The sequence below is a fragment of the Phlebotomus papatasi genome, chromosome 1 (assembly GCF_024763615.1).
Source record: "Phlebotomus papatasi isolate M1 chromosome 1, Ppap_2.1, whole genome shotgun sequence".
NCBI classification, from domain to species: Eukaryota; Metazoa; Arthropoda; class Insecta; order Diptera; family Psychodidae; genus Phlebotomus; species Phlebotomus papatasi.
Genome location: NC_077222.1, coordinates 25,658,975 through 25,682,928, shown reverse-complemented (window position 1 = coordinate 25,682,928; position 23,954 = coordinate 25,658,975). Strand labels below are relative to the sequence as shown.

Sequence of the window (23,954 nt, the reverse complement as noted above, 5' to 3'; positions counted from 1 at the left end):
ACAATACTATTTCTAAATTAAATTATGGTAAGGCTCAGCTTTCTTTAAAAAATGTACGAAAAATCGTATTTCAATGTAGCCCTACAGCTAAAAGTGGCTCACCTCTCACTAAGTATTCAATTTTCTTATCCCAAATGGTACAGAATAGAGTTCTAATAGGTCCTGGCAGAAGTTCTTAAAGTGCCATTAGATGTTTCTTCGAATCTGTGTTTCGTAATTTTTCGACCTTCCAGTCCTCGGTTTATGGCATTCTTTAGAACCTATACATACAAATTACGAAAAACTTTGGTAACTATCTAAAAATAATTATTTAAATAATTAACTCTAATTAATATCGAATACTAGAAAAATGATTATTAGGTGAAACTTTTGTTTCCGCAATATCCAAATCACGATATTGACTGACCAAAAATGTTGTGGAGACCCTTATGATCCCAAATGCGGCCATGTTGTTGTCTTCGGATTCAGTTGAATTTTTTCCTCACTTGAACACTCTTTTTGAACAGCTAAACTATTTATTGAAGAAAGATAGAGGGAGGTGGGGCTACTTTGAGATGTGCGGCTACATTGTTATACCATTTATTCGCATTTTTCTAATGAAAACAGGGATTTAACATGAAGTAATTTGGACAGACAAAATAATTGTGGATCTAAATAAAATAATTGTAAGAACAAACTTTTTTTTATAAATAGGCGAAAAATCGTATAACAATCTGGCGCCACATCTCAAATTACCCTCCCTCCTCCTCCTACACTATCCAATGACCTGGACTTCGTTTACACTGTGACTGAACCAACCTCTTGAATTTAGCTATCCTTTTTTATACTAAAATCTTCCACTTAATTCCACTTAATTCTATTCGACATTATTTCCTAGAAAATATGTTTAATTCCAAGAATTGCTCATTGGTAATTCAGGTCGAACTTTAAGGTAACGATTATCTGATGACGATCGTTAAGTGTCCAGAAAAATATCCAATTTCCGCTATTTCTAGGAATTTTCTCTTTTTAATTAAGAACACTTTCCAGATCCTTGTGAAAGGAGGTGCATAATTAGGATAGCCGAAAATCGTACACCTTCTTGATCGTTTGTCAGCCTTGTCCCCATTTCTTGTCTAGTTCTTATTACTTTTAGCGCGAGCTCTAATTTATGACTGCCCTGAATAGAAAGTTTTCTTCAATTATATTCCACTTTAAATTTCGATACATAATCCGAGTGTTACACAAACCGGACAATACAAGAAGTTGATATAAAACACTCAAGCTTTTATACTGAAGAACTATGGGACGTCCGAGGACCCGTTCTTCCTCCTTTTCACGGCTATCCTGGACGATCAGAAGATCTGGGGATTGAGAATCAGGTTAGAAGCACGGTGGAAGCATCCATGAAGTCCGTTACATATTCTGCTGGGATGGAAAACCCTTTCAAGGTCTCGTTGATCGGGAATTTCACCTCTCAGAAGTCTGAAGAGCAGTCTGAAGTTCCTCACTGATCTTTCCACAAATTCATCCCCTCTAAAAGAGAGATCTTTTTCTTCTCCCCGAATAACCATGAGCCCCTCCGAAACGTGTCTCAGAAGTTCTGGAGTTTTCTATGGATTGAAGTTGCTGGGGCAGAGCTCCCGATTTTGGCTAGGAAAGGGCCATTTTCTGCCTTCGCCCTATATTACTCTCAATTAGACTTTCACTTTCATCGACAAAGACATCAACTGGTAAAGCAGATGCCAATTTTCGCTACCTTTAAACTGTTTCTGGTTACAAGTTCAAATTTTACCCGAAAGTGTACATAATACATTTAGGCCAGGTTTTGCTACTTGGGATGTCATAACAACACGAATGGTATATTTTAAGTTACTCGTACGTTTCACGGTTTTGTACATTCTGTAGATGAAGTAAGAGATCGCCGACCATCAAATTCACTTCACAAAGTCAGATAATTAAAATCATGTTAATTTTTATTAAATTAAAAAATACAGCGCCACGTGGATCAACAATTGTCGTAACTTACTCGTTTTGTAGAGCAGCTTTTCTCGTAAATTTATATAGAAAGGTTTGAAATTTAAAGGTTTAAATAAATCTTTAAATCTTTAAGGACGAATGGGCCATAGGTTACCCAACAAGAGTAATTTTTAATGACTATGGTCATGATTGGTAATTAACGACAATTGCTTCAAGCGACAATATCTTTGTAGCATTCAAATTTAGGTAATATAATTGCTCTTAACCTCAAATATTATTTGATATTTGGGCCAATAATCCCCAATATTTGTTTTTTTCGCTGCGATATGGCTAATTTATTCAAACGAGCATTCAAATGTGACAATAAATGCAGGTGCATTAACATTCATAAATATTTAATTATTTGAAAAATCATGTATAAATTGAATTGGAATTATTTGAATTCTGCGACATTTAATAATTCATTTTAATCCTCTTTTAATCCGAATAGTATAGCGAAGATCACAATGATAATTATATAACCATGACTTTGAATAAATGATAAGTTCAATTTATCCACAATATGGGAAAAGGCACAAAATTAAAACAATTTCACTGGTAAATTACGGAAGTGAGATAACAGTATTGATTCAAAATGATTTCTCATTTCATTAAAATTCTATGCAAAAACCAGTGTTTTAACCGATTTTCTATCCCTGAAAAATTACATTTCCCCACCTTAAAAGCCCTGTCAAATGCACAATGAGGAAAAATGCCCATATTAATTTTAGCAAAGCGAGCGAATTTGGCAAAGCTCAATCATTTGGTATGATAGATTGCTGAAAATGTGAGAGAGAAAATTTTCAGCCATGTATTTCCTAGGACTCAAATTTCCACTTCAATCATAGCGTAGGATGACAAAATGAAAAAAATGAGTTTGTAAATTTCATAACAAATTAAATAATATTCTCACATTAAATATATAACAATGTATAGCTTTTGCTGCATTTATTATAAAACTTTTGCTAGTGAACTTTCAATTGAAAATGTTTAAGCAAAACTGCAAAAAAGTGTCGTCAAGTCACAATACCTTTCAATTTCTGAACTTGTCATTCATTTTTGCCGTACTTCCTTGATGACTTTTCAATAAATTGCATGTCAGTTAAAATAATTTAATTGAAATTTGTTGAAAAGTTACAAACTTTCAATTAAATAAATGATTGTTAGTTTATAATTGATTTTAATTTGACTAACATAAAATGCAATTTAAAGGTGAAGCTAGATGGTATTGATCGATAGTAGAAATTGTAAAGTACTACATGCTCATAAATATTTGTTTAATAAATACATAAATATATTACAGATGAGTGTGTATAAATTATTTTGAAGATAAATTTGAATTCAAATATTAATTGGAAATAATTTTGTTAATTGTTTTTAATTTTATAGGAAGTAGTGCAAAATTTGAAATTCCGAACAAACTCTATATAAAGATTGATTACAATATTTTTAATGTAATCTAAAATTCAAAATTTTCACTAGACTATAAAAGCTCGAACAATCTTACTAGATGAGAACTAAAACTTAATATATAAATAAATAAAAAATAAAAAAAAGACATATTAATTATTTACATTATTTAATTAATCTTTTTTAATTATGCAGCTATTGCTCGGTGATATGTGATTGAAAATGTGAAACTTTAATTAAATATTAATTAATAGCTGGATAGTAGTATAAGTTCACGACTGTTAAGGGTTCAAATTCAAAAGCCTTTCTAATGGGTCTGTATCTCAATTGATAGGTTTCTAGAGAAAGCTATCTATATTGTCTGTGGCAGCCAAAATCGGGAAAAGTGATATCCCGAAAGCTGAAAACCAGCAAGCCAATAACTCCCAAAATTCCTAATTTGTCAAAGTCCCGATAAGCCATTCCAGAAATTTTAAAGCCTGAACGCCGTGATTCCGAAAGGATCAAAAATACGAAGTCTGAAAACTCACATGCCAAAATTTCGAAAGCCAAAATCCCCAAAAGCTATAATTCCAAAATCCAAAAACCCGTAAAGCAATAATCTCTAATGCCAAAATCCCGAAAAGCCAAGATCCAGAAACAGACAAAATCCCAAATACTATAATCTCGAACTCCCAAAGCTAGAAAAACCGAAATCCTAAATAGACAAAATACGCAAGATCAAAATTTCTAATACCATAATACTCAAAAGCCAATATCTCGAAAAAAAACAAAATCCTTAAAGCCAAAATCCCGAAAAACTATAAACCGAAATACAAAGACCAGAAAAGTCAAAATCCCGAAAACTGAAATCTCGAAACTGATAATCCTGAAAAACAAAAACCCAAAAGACCAAAATTCCTAACGCCAAAATTTCGAAAGGTTTGAAATCCAAAATCCAAAATCCTGAATTCCATAATCTCGAAACCCAAAAGCCTGAACTACCAAAACCTCATATAAACAAAATCCAGAAGGCTAAAATCCTGAATGCCTAAATCCCGAAAAGCAAAGATACCGAAAGAGACAAATATCCTGAAGTATAAATATCCTGAAAGCCAAAATACCGAAAGCCAAAATCCCAAATTCCAAAATCTTGAATATCAAAAGACGGCCTAGATGAGGAACAAGAAAATTTCAACTTGGCCCTAAAAGCGAAACTATAAGTTTCCCAAATCAGAAAATTTCCCTTTACCTGTACAACCAAAACTAATATTAATTTCCTAAATTTTAGATTTTCGGAACTTTTTGCCTTTCGCGATTTTTGCTTTTCGAGATTTTTTACCTTTTCGTTTCGTTTTTACTTTCTGAATTTTGACTTTTTTAGCTTTGGACCTTTTCAGGATTTCGAGCGAAAACCGATTATCGGAATGTGAACGAATTACGACTGCTTAGGCTACCTGTAAACATGTTCTAAAATGCGACAAATACGAACAAATTCCGTTTGAAGATATCCAGAAATACAGTTTTGAACTAGTTCAACATTTGAGCGCTGATCTGTAAATTTAAAGTTCACTAAAATATCTATTGAGTCACCCCTTATCTAGGAAGCGTAAATGAGCACTAAATACTGAAAATGAATCAAGAAATCGATTTGTAAATATAAATTTCAAGCAAATAATGTTAAACGATCCGAATTCCCGTTGTACTTTAAACTTAGCCTGCGGAACTCAATAAAAGGGCTTTTCCTAGAATAAATGTTTAATATTCTATTCACAGGATTCAAAGTGAATTCTAGTGGCTGCACAATCCGCTTTAGATTCACTTTATTGCATTGTCCATAGCTCCACAATTGTGCACTATTAGGGCTGAAAATACGCTTTCGAGCGTTTTGAGCATAGCTTTTTTCCCACTAATTCAATTGAAGAATTTTCTCTTTTTAAACAAAAGTTTCCTTGGTATGAGTTTTTTATCTAACGAACTCTTATGGGGTTGTGGTACAATTTAGCAATTATTTCAGGAAGTTTCAGTTAGATATTTGGTTGGAATTCCAGTACATCATTGTACGTATGTTTCTCTCATGTTTTCGAGCTTTCCCTTCTGTCTTATTGCGATAACAAATTGTCCTCATGAATGGAGTGAAAGTATGTATGAATGAAAAATCATACAATATTACATGAGAGAATATGTTGCGGAAGAAACGTTCATATACAAGAATGATAAATACTTACTCGAGTGTTTTACACTTGCAGGAGATATGTTTAGGACTAATGGTTTCGAATCTATCACGGTGTATTCTTTTGAGTCATTTAATTCGTTATTTCTTGGATTGTTCGATGATAAAAGAAAGAACTATAAAGGCAGGTACTTTCATTTTGGTAAACTACATCATGTTTTTCAAACACCAGATTATACAAATTAGAAGCAAAACGTTTGGTGTTTAAGACCTATGGTTTTTATGACCCTGAACACTTTTTATTATTCAAACATTTTTAGAAAAGTTTTTTTTTATTTACGGTTTATTTAAATATTAGTCATCAGTATATTTAGAAATCAAATGGTAGATGTTGGCATTGACTTTTAATAACCCATCATACCAATCTATTTTTTCGTATTTACATGACGTGAAATGGGGGAAAATTTTCAGGTTTCGCACATACTCTAGCTTCCAACAGTTCATAATTTTCCTTGAATAAATCTGATATTTTCTAAAGAAATGTGTTACTTAAGACTAGCTATTAAAATATAATATTATTGCCGTAGATAGGTCAAACTTATTAGAGGAATATGAAAAAACAGAAGTATTCGAAGTCAGAGTGTGTGCGTGCGAAGTCTGAAAGCTTTCCCCAATTTGTGTTTGGCGAGTGATTTAACACCTAGGGGAAAGGCTCATAATTTTGTCCAGTTTCTTATTTTGGACACTTTGAGGATAAAATGGGACACTAAAAATAAATTGATTAGGATAATGGATTTTCATTCCAATATTTGATGAATAATGAATTCTATCTAAATATTTGTTCTTTTTGGAAGATTTTAACACTAAATACGTTAAATTTTGAATATGATTTGAGTTGAAATTGCTTTGTTGAACATTTAGTGTGAGCAATTGCTTACGAGAAATATGACAGAACTTCGTGTTTACTTCAGTCTTATTTAGCTATGATGAAGTACTAACAATGTCTTTTTTTTGCTCTTTTGAGTGATATTATTGAATATTAATTGAAAATTGTGTTGATTAACGTTAGTGGTGATTTGTATATTTGACTTGAAGTGAGATTTGCCTTGTGAATTAGATTTTTCGTGTGAAAAATGGGAAATTTTTTAAGACATTTACCAGTGAGGTGATAGCTCTTATTTTGGACAGGTGTTTTTCTCACGAAATTTCGTGAAGTTTTAGCTTTTGTGATGACTAGGTTGGACAAATGCCTGAAGAAACAAAGGAGCATCATCTCTACGAAAGAGATGTAGCGAGAAATGAATTGAAAGGCTTCCGGAAAGGCCAGGGAATGAGCGAATCCGAACGTACTTGGAGTAGCGAAGTCAACTCACTTTAATGAATGATATGGAAAGTTTCCGGGCTTCTTGTAACATTCTACGTTTCCCTTGCATGAACAGAAAGAGGTCTTGGTAAGATTGGTTCATGAAATGAAGAACAATGGGCATCCTCTTGAGGCGGATTAGCTGTCCAAATTTACAGCCAAGTTGTCCAAATTAATAACCAAGTTGTCCAAAATAAGAGTCAAATTCAGCTCTACATATTAATTCATTTTTCAACGTATTAAAACTAATTTTAGTAAAAATAAGATGATAAATAGTTTGCCAAGTTTCTAAGCAATCCTTCTGAAAAGAGAGTAACAAAAAAATCAATTAGTATTGAAAATATCGCACTTCAAACTTGGAACACGAATGCTTATAAGCAGACTGGACCAAATTATGAACCTTTACCCTATTTCCAAAATTAATTAAAATTTTAATAAGTGTGTTAAATGATTTTTCAATCAAACTCAACTCACACTAATTTAGAAGTAAATTTTATTAGAAGTAAGTAACTCGAACACTAAAAGATATATTAAGTAGAGAGAACCTCTAAAATTCAATTCGATTTGAGCGAAATGCTTGGAATTTTAAAGGCTAGTGCACTCAAGCTCTTCGTCTTTCACATATAATTTAATGAACAACTTTGCTGCAAAATTACGCCGAACAGATTAAAACTGATGATTACAAACCTTATTTTCTGGGTTAATAGTTTGAAATCCTCTGTCATTAAAATTTTAACACTAGAGTTAGTTATGCAAGGAATTACGTTATGATTGGAATAGTGTACACCCCGTACATCCACAACAACTTAAAACACCTTTTCAAGATAAATTTCAAACTTTTAAACTACCTACTTTTGTTAAGTAAGAACCTGAGTTTTATAGAGTGAACTACACAGTAAAAAATCGTGTAAAAAAAATAACGTGTAATTTCCAAATTACCACTAAAAAAATTGTAAATTTTAATTTTTACCACTATTAAAATGGTAAATTTTGTGTAAAAAATAATTTGTGTAAAAATTTTCAGCGTGTAATTCAAAAATGTAATTTTACCATTATTCAAGTGGAACTGTGTCACTAAAAAAGTGGTAAAAATTCCACTGCGTGTAAAATTTGGTGCGTGTAATTGAAAACGTGTAAATTCGCCATTACAGTTTGACAGCTGCTAGGAGCATCCACATCGGTGAGTATTTTCTCCTGTTTTTTGAGTTTGTATGCCCTAATTTTGATTAAAGAAGTTCAAATCCTTTAAAAAAAAGTGAAATACATCATCTCAGTGCGGATTTCCAAGTTTTATTGCGAGAAATTGTGAAAAAAAACCAATGTGAAATTATACCGTGGTGCTTGGCGTCACTTTGAGTTTTTCTGTCCGTATTTTGTCCAAGTTTTCTGTCTCAAAGGGCATCTTTTGGTCAGTGGTGGCCCCCAAAGTAGCCCCAAGTGTGATCATCATTCCTGTAGTGAAATCCTTTAAAAATACGGTGCGAAAACTTGCATTTATTTCAATGGATTTTGAACATGTTTCAACTTGTCACAACTCCACATATTTTCTCCAAAATAGACGATTTCCCTTAGTGTTTTGTACGGAGCACTCCTGTGCTCTTTTAGTGGGTCCATAATGCATCCCACAGTGATCCCCACATGTTAAAGTGATTTATTTTGAACTTATTTTTCCATTGTAGAATCCCTTCAATCGAGCTTCTGTCATTCCGGGAACAATTTCCCTTAGTGCCGTAATTTTGGGGCACACCACTGACAATCTGTGACTTCCACGGTTTCTACGGCAATATCCTTTTATACAATTTAGTTTATTATATATTTACAGAGCAAAGTGGATCATGGGGATGGACCACAAGACGAGAAGAGGGTCCGAAGGTTGACTAAATGGCAGAAGACGAAATGCAGCAATGAATAAGGAGGTGAAGGAGGAATAGTTGGTGGAGCAGTGAAGGCAGCCAAGGTTCGTCGTGTCTCAATCTTTTCACGATCGTTTAAATATTGTTCCCGGAATAGCAAATTTTCCTTTTCAATCTCTTATATTTTGAAATATATTTTTTTACAGATTTGCCCCCATCACATCTTCGGGAAATCAGCTGTTTTAAATGAAGGCATCTGAAGGGAATGGAAAATGGAGGAGCAAGGAATAGAGCGGCGGTAGCAAAATTGTTATTTTAAAGGAAATTAATATTTTGTATAAAAAAATTACAAGGTAATAAAATTACACGTTTGAAATTACAAGTTTTTATATTTTACACGCAGCACTTTACACAAAAATCAAGGTTACATTCTACATATTACACGAAAAAAATTACACGCAAAAGGTTACTCGCTAAAAATTACACGCTAAAGAAATTACACGTTTCCCAAAATTACCACTAAAATAGTGATGCAAAAAATTACCCACTAATTTAGTTGTAATTTTTTTTTACTGTGTAGTATCTACATCGATTAATATCTGACAAATTGTGGAAATACAAGAAACAAAAGTATTAACGCATTGGATTCGCACCCCTATCATTATTTTATATAAGGATTATAGATAGATAGATAGATTTATTGTCATCAATGCTCTGCAATACATAAATAATTAAAATTGCAAATATTTTTCTGCGGCCACCGCCGTCTAAGCGTTGGTTACCAACCTACTCCAGAGTGAAAACGGTGGAAAACTCCTTCTCAGGTTGTATATGCCATACATCCATAGGATGATCATAATTACTTTACAATTTTAATTTATTTAGTTAATATACCGTTGGAATGCTGCTTTTATATGCAAAACTTGCAGAACGCATTGAGAGAAGAAAAAAAAATTTTTTTTCTGGCTAGCTCGTAGGAGCTGTCAGCCATTGGGCAATCGCCCGCGTGTGACGAATAGTAATAATAATAATAAAAAAATAATGAAAAAAAAAATGTTTGATGTCAAGCGACTTTGTTAACTAGAGCTAATACTACTTTTAACTAACAAGTATGAGAAGATAAAAAAAAAGTAGGCAACATTAAAAACAGCCGCGAATAGATGGGTACTTAGGATGACGCACCGCATCAACACTGCCCACCAAGAAATGAAAAGGAGAGATTCCCGGAGACAAAAAGTCAGACCAAACTGTCGCAGGCCTGAGCTTCACAAAGATGTGGAACCAGAGAGACCGGTGAAGCCGGAAGAGAGAGATCCCACTCCAGCAAAGGCCTATGGGCCAGGCCATTGAACACCATCGTATGTTCAGCAGATTGTCTCCTTAAAGGACCACCCCCAATCAGATAAAGGCACCTGAGAGTGAAGTCACGGTACAAAATCCGTTTCACAGCCTAATCGCCACTATGAAATTGCAGCGTCCACCAAAAACAAAAGGAAATTTGATTTTCACGATTTAGAAATGCGAAATGAATTTAGTAAGTTTCTAAAAGGGCGGCTTAAAACCAGTGATAAGCCCAAATAAGCTTATAGTAGTTGAGACCCTTTACAGGCAACCTTGGAGTGCTTACCACTCAGTGTTCTTGCAATTCGGAATGCTTGAAAATTCGATTATGATTGAGACTCGACGTGATTATTTACTCCCTAAATTCAATCTTAAAATCAAATTTTCAAGCATTCCCAGTTCTAAGCACCTCGAGTGGTAAGCACTCCGAGGTTGGGCGTAAGGAATCTCAGCTTATCTGGGCTCATAACTAGTCATTTCCCATTTTAAATAGTTTGAATACAGAAGGCCAACCAAATAAAAAAATTATTGAAATCGATTAATAAACATTAGAGAACGGTCAATTTTGGTAGAGTAAGGGTAACGTCGGGGTACAGTGGGGTGAGTTAGGGACGGATAAGATCTATCGTCAAAAAGATTTCGATATCAGATACAAAATACTAAAATTTCATCAAAAATGAAAGTTGAAGTTCCGAGACAATCGACATCAAATTTTAGAAAATAGATTTTTCGAGTAATCGGACCTTTCATTAAATCGGATGAAATTGATATGTCAAAGAAGTTGTGGTATTCCACAAGAGCTTTCCAAAACACCATTTTTTTTAATACTGATAATTAGAATCGAAGATATAGCAATTTGAGAATTCAATTTTAGGCCCTTTCTAGATCGAGTCATGGGATCGGGAGAGGCTTAAGTTTTTTTTTAATCGAAAGGTCTTAGAATCAGCTATAACATAATAAATTTTGAGACCGATTAATGCAATAGGACAGAGGTGTGCAAAAACCGTTTCAAACCGAACAAACGTCAAATGAAACTTGTACGTCAATATCTTCGAATACTGTGTCTGACGTAGTTGTATATCCTCTTCAGTTTCTTCCGGTGTTCGTCAGAGGATTGTCTTCTTCTCAAACTAAAAAGACTAATTTTTTCTCCAAAGTTTTCAACCCTCGGTATGGGTCTTCCTCAGTGGGTCATTTACAATCTTTTGAATGATTTGGAATTGTCTTTCGCCCTCTTAATACTACACATAGCCACAAAAACTTACTTTTCTTCCTTAGAAATGGGAATTTTTAGATATTATTACTAATTTTGATTTAGTTTATGTGAGATTAAAATAACCGAGGACTTGGAAATCGGGCATAGTAGCACAACTGGTGGTGGTGGCCCGACAAGATTTCTCTTGTTTAGGGTGTGTTGATGTACTCGTAGCTCAGGATCAACTGACTGCCGGCTCAGAGCATTATACCATCGGAAGGCATGATCGCTCTCTGCTTAAAGATGCACATGCACACCCTTCACCTCCCACTCAGAGGGCAAACCCTAGGGTCAAGGCACATTGTGTACCCAATCAGTCTCTGGGAATTCATAATAACGGCAGGGACTTTAGCCGCGGAACCGATTCGTCTTACATTTAATTTTTTGTCTATCTGCTGCTTTCTCTTCAGTGGTTTTGTTCCAACTCTTGTTCCAACACTTATACGTCAATGTTCAAAACACTACCTGAACAAACTTATTTTAACGTTTACTCGATTTCAACGATTCTTGCACACCTCTGCAATAGGGGCTGAGTAATTGAGAAAACCAATTTTGGGGGTATTTCAAAATGTTGGATGGGCGCGGGAGCGAGATGGATTTGGTATCTCCATCAGATGTAGTCAATCCGATATCTAACCTTTGCCGTAAACCGTTTGTCGATATCTCTTTCCGTTCTCCAGACAGAAGCGTTTCTACTACGTAGAATCGGCCGACTAGACGGTTACGAAGAACGGTTTTTGACGGGTTTCATAATCTATGAGAGTCAAAACTTGTATATACAAACATGCCCGGTCTGACGAGGTTGCATTTCATCGCGGACCACAGAAGCTCAGTTTGTAAAGAATTCCAGCCAAATTACTGGAGTTGTTCATTCAGTGTGCTGCTGCGCGCTATTTATTTTTCAAAATTGAAATTAATCGTATCGGGATATATCTGTTACAATTTAATCATGTTGTCGTATATCCCGAGTTGGAAGAATCTGCTGATCGTAGATCGCCCAGGAACGTCTTCCCGGTTTTTGGGCACAGGCAGTCCTTTTTCATTACCTTATATCACAGTGAAAATGTCTTATTCTAGACATTCAGATCTTCGCACCGGGCGGGACTCGAACTTACAACATTGTGAGTCAAACCGGGGATCGATCCGCCCAAGAGCAAACGGTCTTGCCTATTGCGCCACCGAGATCCCCAAAATCGAAATAAAAAATATATTTTGTGTTTCTCAGGACACTAATAAAAATTTTACATTGATCAAGCAAAGTCACAAAAAATTGTCAATGTTAATTTTGAGCGTTCTGGTTGATGTTTTTATTATGTAATATTTAATAGTGGATATATATTTTTTATTTGCATATGGTGATTTTTTTCATATTTTTGGGTGGATAAAATCAAAAAGCTGGTTGTTTTCTAATGACATTTTAAAAAATTTGTTCAATAGTTTATCATATTCTCAACACATTTGATGTTTTTTTGTGTTCGTTTATGTCAGAAAATCCTTAAGATTAACTCTGTTTGAACGTCTTTTGATGCATTTTGTAGTGAAACATTTAAGAAATTTTATTGAAAACGATCCTCCTCTATTTTGCTACATCGATTTATAATCATTTGAAGAAGTTTAACGTATTTTCAATTTCGCATTTTAAAACTTATGTTAATTTATTTAATTAGTTTTATTTAAATTAGAAATAAATAGTCATACTTTGAATAGAAAGTCCAAAAAGTTTTATGAGTCGAATCAAAGCATATAAACAGAATAAGTTCACTCAATTATTCTAAATAAATTGAAATAAACATAAAAAGCTTTTTTCACAATTTTTCGAGAAGACTATTTTAATTTACAAACGTTCCTCATTGAAAAATAAATAAAATTAGTTGCTTGAGTAATTTTAGTTTTTGCTTGGCGTCTGTTGCAATTAAAAATGCATTAATGTACCAGGAACGTTATTGTGGAGAAGAATTTTTCTATTTAAGTTTTAAATTTCAATGTTGAGTAGGAAAGGATTTTGAAAGCGCTATAAACAGTATTTTGAGAGAAAGTTCAGAAGTTTTATTTCTATTGCCAAATGCAACATTCTACATTAAACGTTTCTATTTTCTTTTGAAATTTTCGTGCAGTCTTTCTGCTGAAGACTGCCTTTGAATATAAATACTGTGATTATTGACTCAAAGACCTGTTCAGAGACTTGATATTCGAGAGAGCTTTTGGCACTTTTCACTTCACTACATTTCCTTGTTTGTCAATTCATTTTCTTGTGGAAAATTGTAAGACGATATCCTTCTACTCTTGAGCATCGTCAAATATTTCTTACAAAGGCGAAAATTATGATGGAATGGTGAACAGTACTCTCCTCAAATAACCCCTATAACTTTGTTGTTGAAGCAGTGCGCAAAAATCAATATATTTAAATATATTTACTCAATTTTCTGCCAGGTACTACATGGAAAGGAAAATATTTCAACATTTGCTGGAGCTCAAGAGTCTGCAAATAAGATCGAGTAAAGTAAATGAAGCGATTCTTGTCAAACGTGCTGTTGATGATTATCATAAATCCGTTGATGCTTTGGGTTATGAAACGGGAGCAACACTAAAACGATATCCACACAAGGAGTATACTTTCAAGAACTTTGAAGTGTTCCTATATGAAACACTCAAGAGCATACAGAAGACTGGAACGTACAACTTTCAGAATATCTCCGAAGTTTACAGAGAAGTTTGTATTCTTTTCCATTTTGTGCCTCTTCACTTTTATAGCCTCAACTTGGCACCACTTTAAAAGCATTCTATGCACAATGTTCTACTTGTCCCAATCTTATATAGCTCTTTCCGGGCCTAGAAATTTTCTTCTTTAAGCCTTAATTGCACTTTTTGTGTTTCTCTCGTCCAAAATTGTCTGCCTTGTCGGTGCTTTTTCATCTTTATCAACATTTGTGTGGCAATAAAGGCGGAGAGACGACTCAGTCCTGACTACAATCAATATGAGAAAGCTCTTCAGTGTACAACGAAAACCCATCGATGTCTCCATGCAGCTCATGCTTACACGGGAATTCCTTGTGCGGCTTACAGTAAGTGAAAAATTTATAGGACAAAAAATATTTTGTACAAGGTACACTAACACTGATGACTGACAAGTTTTATTTAGAACATATTTATTGTACCTGTTTGCCATTTATTCCACGAATTTGGATTGTAATAGACCGCAAAAGTTAGCGCCGCCCGTAAATAATTTTTAGCCACGCCCTTTTTATTTAAAGTTCAAAGTACGGTTGAAATTTTTTGTAATTTGAAGCACTTCCGGAATACTTAAACACGCATTGTGACCTGACTTTAGATTTATTCTTTAAATAGCTTTACTGCTTGAAGATTTTCAGGAATTGATGTTAGTGTAGGGGAAAGCGCGCTACTACTCAATTTCTTCTCTATGTTCCTTATGGATTTCACCCATATCTCTTCTCTGAAAATGTGAGGCATTGGACTAGCTATTAAAATATGATATTATAATGAGCCAAATTCATTTATAACACATTAAAAAAAACTGATTTGTGCGAAGCATAAATCGTCCGAAGGTAGCGCGCTTTCCCCTATTTATTCGACTATGTACGGTCTGATGGAGTGCAGTGGCTGGAGAGAACGAATTAAGTAAACGATATGAGTAAACGGTATTTCCTTTTATTCGCTTCTTACAATTTTTATTCCCTACTACGGTTTGGGCATACGGTCCCTTTCATTAGGTGTACGTAAGGATATATCATTACACTTGACTTCCACTGGGATTGGTTTAGAAAACTGGATCGTGGAGCTTATTACCATGGAGAGGACAGATTCTGCGTCTGTAGCAAAAAAAAAGTGATAGAATTTGTGCGAAAAAGGTCTTAATCCACTTTTTCCAGCCACTAGAGTTATTTATGGATTATGCTAATCCAAAATCAAAAGTTTTGTTTTAATCTTCGTTAAGTAAAACTCAAAGAACACACATTTAAAAACACTTCTAGAATTTGAGTTACAAAACTACGCTCCAAACACTGCGCGAAAAATAGGCAACGCCCCTATAGGGATTCATTTGGTTATCATATATACTTGAATTGGATATCGGTGTATAACCGACTGAAACCGGGTCAGTTTTGTCAGAAATTCCAAGACCTTTCCAATGAGCTCTCCAATGATACAACTCGGTTGATAAGTGCGCTCTCTAAAGCCTTTTTAACGTTTGACTTTGAAAAGAATGATTCAATAATATTATCGTATAAAGACAAAATAACCGCCTAGGTAATCTCTAGAACATATCCAAAATTAAAAAAAAAAATCTCAGGACGCGTTTTCCCAAAGCAACAATCCCAAAACAGCATAATTGAGGGATGGGAAAAATGTAGGACATGTCAACGATCCTTGGGTCTACTTATAGTGGGTTTCACCGAGGGTCCCAAGTCGTTGTCTCTTACCGTTTGGGCTCTAGAGCTGCCGAGAGCTGAACGGGTCGGACAGATAGACGCATACGGACAATCAACCTGACATAATTTCATAGAAATTGTCTGAAATGCAAGGTCTGAAGAGACCTATATTGTGAAAAGTAGTACCTGGGTGACAGAAGGTGGGCATTTTTGGGAATGAAAATATCGACAGATTATAATATAACTCTCTCTGTGGAGTTTGAACAGTAAAGTGCATCTAATGGATCCCGCTTATTCAACAGCTTCTCGTATGGCCCATACATACTATAGAGATATTAATGCCAATATTGAATCAAATTTCCTACAATTGTGAAGAAAAACGGTCAAATATGGACATAAACATTTATAGTTTGCGAAGTTCTATAAAGACGAACTACTTCTACAAAGAGAAAAAAAAGAATTTCCGTTAATTGAGCTTTCAGAGTTATTAAAAAGCACATTTAAATTAAAATAAAAACTACTCCCTCCGTTCCGAAATAAGTCATACGTTTGGGAAAAATTGGGATTAATGGAAAGTTTGTCGGTAAATGTTTTGTGTATAAACAATTATCTCTTGTAAAAAACTATTGCTAATGTCCAGTACTAAAATTGGGGTTCAGTCTTGATGGTATGTTGAGGAACGAATGTCTTAAAAATGTCTGATTTTTGACGTTTTATTTTCAATATAAAATGGGTGCAGAATGGTGAGAGATACAGACTTGGGACTTTCGGGGGACCCCCCTATAAGTTGACCCTGGGACCATTAATATGTCCTTTATTTTGCCCCATCCCTTCCCTTCCCCTACAAAACTATGTTTTTTGGGATTGCTCGTAAACACGTCGTGCGATTTCTTTTTTTTCTATTCTGACTATGTTTTAGAGAAACATATAAATGGTCCCAGGGTCAACTTATGGGAGGTCCGCTAAAGGTCCCAAATCCCTATCTCTCACCATTTTGAATCCACATATTCGAACACATAAAATAGGATGTACTTTTTATAGCTCATTCTGCATAATTTGAGATATAAAATATGTCATATCGGTAATAACTGTTGAGTTCTACTTGTGCATACTAAAAATTTAGAACAAATTCGAGCCTGTAATGTTAATTACAGTCTATCTTGTAGTAATTAACTATCTACCGGAGCTCTTTGAAAAAAACGCGAAAAATGGACATCTTCAACATATCGATTCCTCAACTTACCATCGTGATAGGATCCTCATATTATCCCTGAACATGGAGGATAGTTCGTACACAAGATATATACGCAATACAATTTTTCGGACAAAAATTTAATTCAAATATCTTACCCAATTTGGAAAATATTTGAGAAAAACTTCAAAAAGTGGCACAAAATTCTCTGATTTCATGATAAGGGCGCGGCTTATTTGGCAATGAGCAGAAGTTATTTGGCTTTATACTAAAACTAAAGGTGCAGGAATTTTATATTAATTATAATTCTATAAAATTTACTAAGACATTGAGTGTAAACTTTAAAAATTTGGATGAACCAGAATTTAAATATGAAAATTCTCGTTCCACTTTGGGATAAAATTAATTAAGTCATATTCAAACTACTCAAAGACTGCATCATTAGTAAATAATTCTTGATTGTCCGACTTCCCAACGTTTACCCTATATATTCCAAAATGGACGTGGTCTCAATTTATTTATTAACGGCGCTAACTCTGTAGAACACATACAGCTTTTTTGGAAAATTTAAAGAATAAAAATAGAACTTTCATATTGGAAAACCATTGAAACGTTTGGGTTGAATCATATTGTGAAGATTCCAAATTCAATTTTTCACAATCTGCAACATAATGTACAATTTTCGTTTTCCTGCATCGTAGTTCCCATGATGAATCATCATACAATGCCAAAGCTGGGATTTGGTGCATACAAACAGACTGGAGTCGGGAGCTTTTACTTACCTAAAATACTAACATCGGGACTGCCAAAGTGCGGCAGTAAAGTATCCCTGGAGTTATCACATGGTGGCAATAAGCAATTAATACCACTGCCATCCGATAAATTAGACAGCAATAAGCGCTACTATGTGACTTTTACGGTGAAGGGAAACGATGGCGTCAACCAGCAAAGTGCTGACACTGAGCACAATTCCGATAAAATTTAATGAGTATGCCATTAGTACATAAACCCTAAAATAATATGGTATCCCCAATATAAATATATATATGTCTATTTTTCTTCCTAAAAATGAAAGAACAAAACGAAATATTTTTCTCCCTCATCACATGTGAGTTATTTTAGATGAAAACGAACAAATATATATTATGTAATTTTCAGTGTAAATGTTGTGCAAAAAAAAACAAAGAAACTTCCACGACGGAGAATATTGAAGAATCTATTTTAGAAAAATAAAAAGAAAAATTATTGCAGAAAAACCGATTTGTTTGAATTTTCCTTTTAAATAAATTTTGCGGAAAGACATCTTGAAATTCGCAGTAGGGGAAAGTGCTCTCCCTTCGAACGTTCATGCCCTCGAATAATGTGAATTACTTTTATTTTTCGTAAGAGATTTATACCAAATTATCATGGAATTATCAACAATCGATGATAAGCCGACTAATATTTAATAGAAATGTGTTAGCGTCTTAGGAAAACCAAAAGAAATTTCACATTATTCGAAGGCATGAACGTTCGAAGGTAGAGTACTTTCCTCTACTAAGAATTATCCGCATCTAATTAAATGTGTAGTGCCATAAAGTATTTAAATATCGTCGTGTTCTCTGATTACCAGGAGCCGTAAAGCAGTTAAAGCTTTTTAAACTCATCAATGAGCTCTTGAATGAGTTCTTGATTGAACAACTTACAAAGCCTTTGAAGTCATGAAAAAAGTTCCAGATTTTTTTTAAACTTACTCCATTCGTACATTCTGTCTATCCCAGCAGCAAAATACTGCAATTGTGTGGAAATAGGTAATGGAAATGTGCCTTGGACGGTATCAAAACTACTTTAAGTTACCTAGAGCTCAGATACTCTAATGACCGAAATATTGCTGCATTGTGACATCAATAATAAGCGGCAAGATCACACGGTCAGATTAAGGTAAGTTTGACGTAGCTATGTCTCAACATTTTTTTTAAACAGAAAAATTATAATAAACTTTTTTAAGTAAAAATGTAATAATAGGTTTCTAAAGTAGAAAAAATTCGAAAATTTGACTATTAAATATTAAAGAGTTTTTTTTATTTATTTTATTCTGTTTAGAACATATATTAGAGAATTATTCGACAAGAATTGCACAAAGATTGGGAGCAAATGCTAAAAGCATGATAAAGCGTTTTACCGTATTTACATAAATTAATTAAATTAAATTATTTGTTTTTTAATTGTATTTCAAATAACATAGTAAAACAATGACAAATGTCAATTGAGCCAAAATATCTGTAAAGTAATGATGCTCTTATTATTTTATGGACTGAATACTTTTTAACTCATAAAATTAGAAAAATATACTACGGATTTATACTTACAATACTTACAAATAGTTTTACTTTTTTTAACTGTGGAATAATTATATTTATTTTTGACTTGAATACAATTTACTAAAAAATTACCAAAATTTGACTAATAAAATTTAAAGAGTTTTTTTTTAAATTTATTTTATTCTATTTCAAAAATATATCAGACAATTATTCGAGAAAAATTGCACAAAGATTGGAAGCAAAAGCTAAAAATATGTCGTAGATATGACCATGTTGTGCTACTGGGGTATCTACAAATCGTATACTGGAGGTACTAAAAAATGAGTATAAATTAGAAAAATGAAATACGACGAATGCTGGACATATCCTTTAAGGTAATTAAATTATTCCGAATAGCAGCATCAAAACTCGGCCTTATTATACAATTAATTTTAACGAAAATCGCAAAAGCTTCCGTGATGTAATCATGATGACTTTGGCGTTGACAGGGTATCAATAGCCACTTAAAACGTCTATTTTCGCACTTACTTCTGAATAGGGTTGATTGTGCATTACACCTATTCATGCTGAATAAATTGCCAGCGCAAAATGAGCCTGCATCAATGATAAATTATTACTAACTAATTTTCTTTATTCCAAAATTTTGTCAAATTGAATTATTCTGATTTTATGAACGAGTAACATGATCTGTATTATGGTTTATTTATTATTTGGCTCTAAATAACTGTGTTGTTTGTAAACAATCGCCCTAAATCAATTACCAACTATCGCTATTGCTATAAGTTATTGCGAAATTAGTCAGTTGTAATGTAGAAAAATAAGATATTCTATGCAAAGTTTTGTTTATTGGTAAAACATAAATTTATTTAATTTGTACAACATTCTAGTTGAATAAAATAATTAATTTAGAAGTGCAAACTATCGGAAGAGGTCAATTAATTTACCAGCTTTTCGCTCAAATGTTCGTTAATAATCTAAATACAATTTATTGAAACTAGGGGGAAGTGGGGTACATTAGATTTGAGGAACTATTGAAAGATGTGCTCTCCTATTTTTGAAAGACACTGAGTCTTATCATAATATAATTTAGCTTTGCAATTGATTTGGGGAGCTAAACTATTTCATGGTAAGGTTTGTTCAGTCCATAAAAATAATAATAAAATTCAGTTCATTTTAAAAATAAGGGTAAAAAGCCCTGTCAAAAGTGCCCAAAATCAAAAATATTCTAGGGTCAAAGGAATACCTCTTTGACCAGGGAACCCCTATTGACAGTTTTGTCAAAATATTGAAATATATTTAATGCATCTAACAAAATGCAAATAATATGGCGTTTTTTTATTAATTTACGTTTTTCGATAAGGATAAATGTTCAATTTCGTATTCCAAATGGTACAAAGTAGGATGTCAAAAGGTCCTGACACGAGTTTTTAAAGTGTCAGTAGGTGTTCTTTTCATCCTACTTCTTCCTTGATAAGTTAAATTCAAGAACGCGATTAGACTGAGAGGTATCCGAAAATGTTAAATTAACATTCCGGTAATGTAAAATTTACCCTCATTATTGGTCTGAAACCCGTGTAAATATTAGCCTTATGACTATTAAATTTTAAATTTACCCTTAGAAAATTCCTCTAAACTAAAATGTTATAAAATTAATATGAACAATTTTGATATATATTTTTTTAGACCTAAAACGTAACACCGATTTGACGGAAGAGAGAAAAGGAATTGATTTTACACATTTTTTGCATTAACTTCAGCAAGTATCATAAGGGGGATGATTCATACAAGCTCATTGGAAAAGTTTTTATGTCGAACAATTTATTATTTTAATTAAAAATAACTAAAATGTTCATTGATAGGTTTTTCATTGCTGTTTTTGTCAATAAAATTCAAAGAAAAAAAGAAAAATTATTTCTAAACTTTTACAAACTGTAAATTTAATTGTAATATCTTCAAAAATATTATCTTTAAATGATTTAAAAAAATGTTTACACTTAAAAGACAAGTAAAAACATTATAATATTCTTTCTATGTTCTGAAATAGTTTAGAACTACAAAAAGCCTTCATTTTGAATAGTATTAAAATTCTGTCATAAATTTATTTCTTAATTAAATATTTTTGAGCTTTAATGAATTCAAAGGTCCTAAAATAGTAATAGAATTTTATTCTAGGCCATCAAATATTTTTTTAAACAGGAGACAGGATCAATAGATAATCACAGGATCAATAGATATCGCTAATAAATTTTTTTTCTAACAGCTGAGATATCGTGTTTTGACCTAAAAGAATAGTATTTGCGGAAAGTATTATTTTCACACTTTAACTTGAATAAAAAATCAAGTAAAGCACATCAACTGGTAAAAGGTCTACAAGGAATATTTGCCACCGAGAACCCTCTAAGAATATCAGTTTATACGCTTTATAAATGGCAATTTTTTATCAGAGGACAAAAAACCAAACACAATTGTTTGGATCGATCTGCAAGCGTTATTATTGAAGATGACAAGATTACCTCGGGCAGTATTAAAAATGATTCCTGAAGGTGTTTTTTAGCGGTTATATGGCGCTAAGAAAAATCAAAGTGGAGGTGAGAGCTTCATTATTTGACTGTAAGACCAAAAAAATTCAAAAATTGTCTTTTGAAGTTTTGTCTTTGCTGTGTAAAAGAAAAGGTTTCTACATTGAATTGGTATAAGCGGTGGCAGAGGTGTTGGATGGAGTCATCCCTTATGGATGTCATGCCTTATACATTTATGGACCGCGTTCAAAAATCTTTAGTTCTTACTCAAATCAGAGATTTCGAAAAATCACAAAATTATCAGTTTATCACATTATTAATGATTTTGTGATTTTTCGAAATCTCTGGCTTGAGTAAGAACTTAAGTTTTTTGCAAGCTATCGATAAGTGTATAACGTCCTTAAGTGATGACTCCACTCTATGGATCGAGCATTCCAAACTCAAATATATTGTCGCTTTCCCTTATCAAGGCATCACAATCGAAAGCACAACAAAATCTCTTTTTTTTTAAGAAGACAATGCTGAGCATATGGTGGGACCGAATGAGAATCATGCAATACGAGTTGCCTAAACCAAGCGATACTAGGGGAAAGTACTCTATCTTCGAACGTTCATGCCTTCGAATAATGTAAATTTTCTTTTGTTTATCCTAAGAGATTTTACACATTTTTATTAAATATTAGTTAGCTTATAATTAATTATTGATAATTATGATAATAATGGTAATATAATGGATAATGGATAATGGTAATGAATAATATTGATAATGGTGTACCTGAGCAAGAGCTTTAACAATTTTGAAGTAGTGAAAAATTGGGTGTACGAAAGCTTTCTGGTTCAAGAACGTCTCGTTTTATTGTCGGGGTATCAGTATGTTGTCGGAGAAATGGTAAAAATATGTAGCTAGCAAGGAGCGATAAAGTGATTATTTTTTGTATTTCTATAAAATTTTTCCAATTTTCATTAGCACAAAAATATCTAAAGAAGAGATGATGTTTGAAATAAACTAAAGTTTTCGGTTCATCACAAGTTGTGAAGATAATTGTATTATTTTTGCACGAAAACAAACTGAATTAAAGGTTTGTTGGTCTTGTTGAAATTAACTCTAAACCCAAATGTAACTTGAACTTGATATTAAGTTTTTGTTTTGCAGTCTTAGAACTTTGTCAAACTTGCTCAAACTTTACCAATGTCATAAAATTTAAATATATAGTCACATCGGGAATATTGGAAAATTAAGCGCATTATATAATACTATATTGTTCCGCAAAACTAGTTTTTTAATCCTATAGGGACGAATGGGACTCCGGTGTTCCAAACACAAAAACACTTTTTTTGACTATGTAAGTTTTTTTTTATCCTAGAAATAGTTCGAAAAATTAGTTTTAACTCCTTTTATTTAATATCTTTTTAAGTTTTTGTTTATTTCTGAGCTTGACTCGTATGCAATATAATAACTGTTAAGTTAATACATTAATCCTGAAAAAACTACAGAAATCAGTATTTGGTAAGTTGCGAAAATGAATATTATATCAATTTTTAGTCAAACCAACAAAAATATATCTGACTTAGACTTTCTTTTCCCTAAGTATATAAAATGCAACACATTTTTTTCCTATCCCTAATCCACATTTTTCTCAAACATAAAAAATCTCAGCTGAATATAATCCCACACTGCGTTTTCTCAAACTCCAAGTATAAGGAGCTAAAGGATCTAAAGCTGTAAGAAAATGCAAAAGTATTTGTCAAAGCACTCTCTCAAGACATAATCTTAGGGGGATAGTTATTTTCCAGACGTTCTATCCCGAGTGTGAAAGCGGCTGTAAAGAATAATGAGATTTCACTCCGTAAATAACATTCTCTTGTTTACATCGCAAACCCCTCAATTCGCCTCGTTCATCACAGCTAAAACTAAGTCGAAGTAATTCTTTTTGATTAAATTTCACACTTATTCCCTTACCTGCTTATGTCTTTCCATTTTCTCAAGCAGCAGAAAAAGAAAATTTGGTCAGCGACAGTTGCTTTATCCACTTGTCCATTGAACATTTTTCCTTGGTAAAAACTTTTCCGAATCTCGATTTTAAATCACAAATTTAATTGCATTTTGTTCCGAAATTCTTTGAAAGTGCCTTAAGAGATTACTGGAACTGTGGTACAGCAATGAATTTCAATTTTCTCTGGATTGA

At 33.1% G+C, this 23,954-nt stretch overlaps 1 protein-coding gene across 1 annotated transcript in view; it reads left to right on the top strand.

Annotated features, from left to right (window-relative positions):
* Positions 1-18,205, top strand: part of LOC129798321 (ankycorbin) — an 89,540-nt gene extending 71,335 nt beyond the window's left edge. Inside the window, exons 8-10 of the mRNA XM_055841428.1 lie at positions 13,803-14,082; positions 14,314-14,434; positions 17,651-18,205. Coding sequence (XP_055697403.1) covers positions 13,803-14,082; positions 14,314-14,434; positions 17,651-17,934 — 685 coding nt within the window. The 3' untranslated portion in view covers positions 17,935-18,205. The remainder of the gene's footprint in view (positions 1-13,802; positions 14,083-14,313; positions 14,435-17,650) is intronic.
* Positions 18,206-23,954: the final 5,749 nt, after the last annotated feature.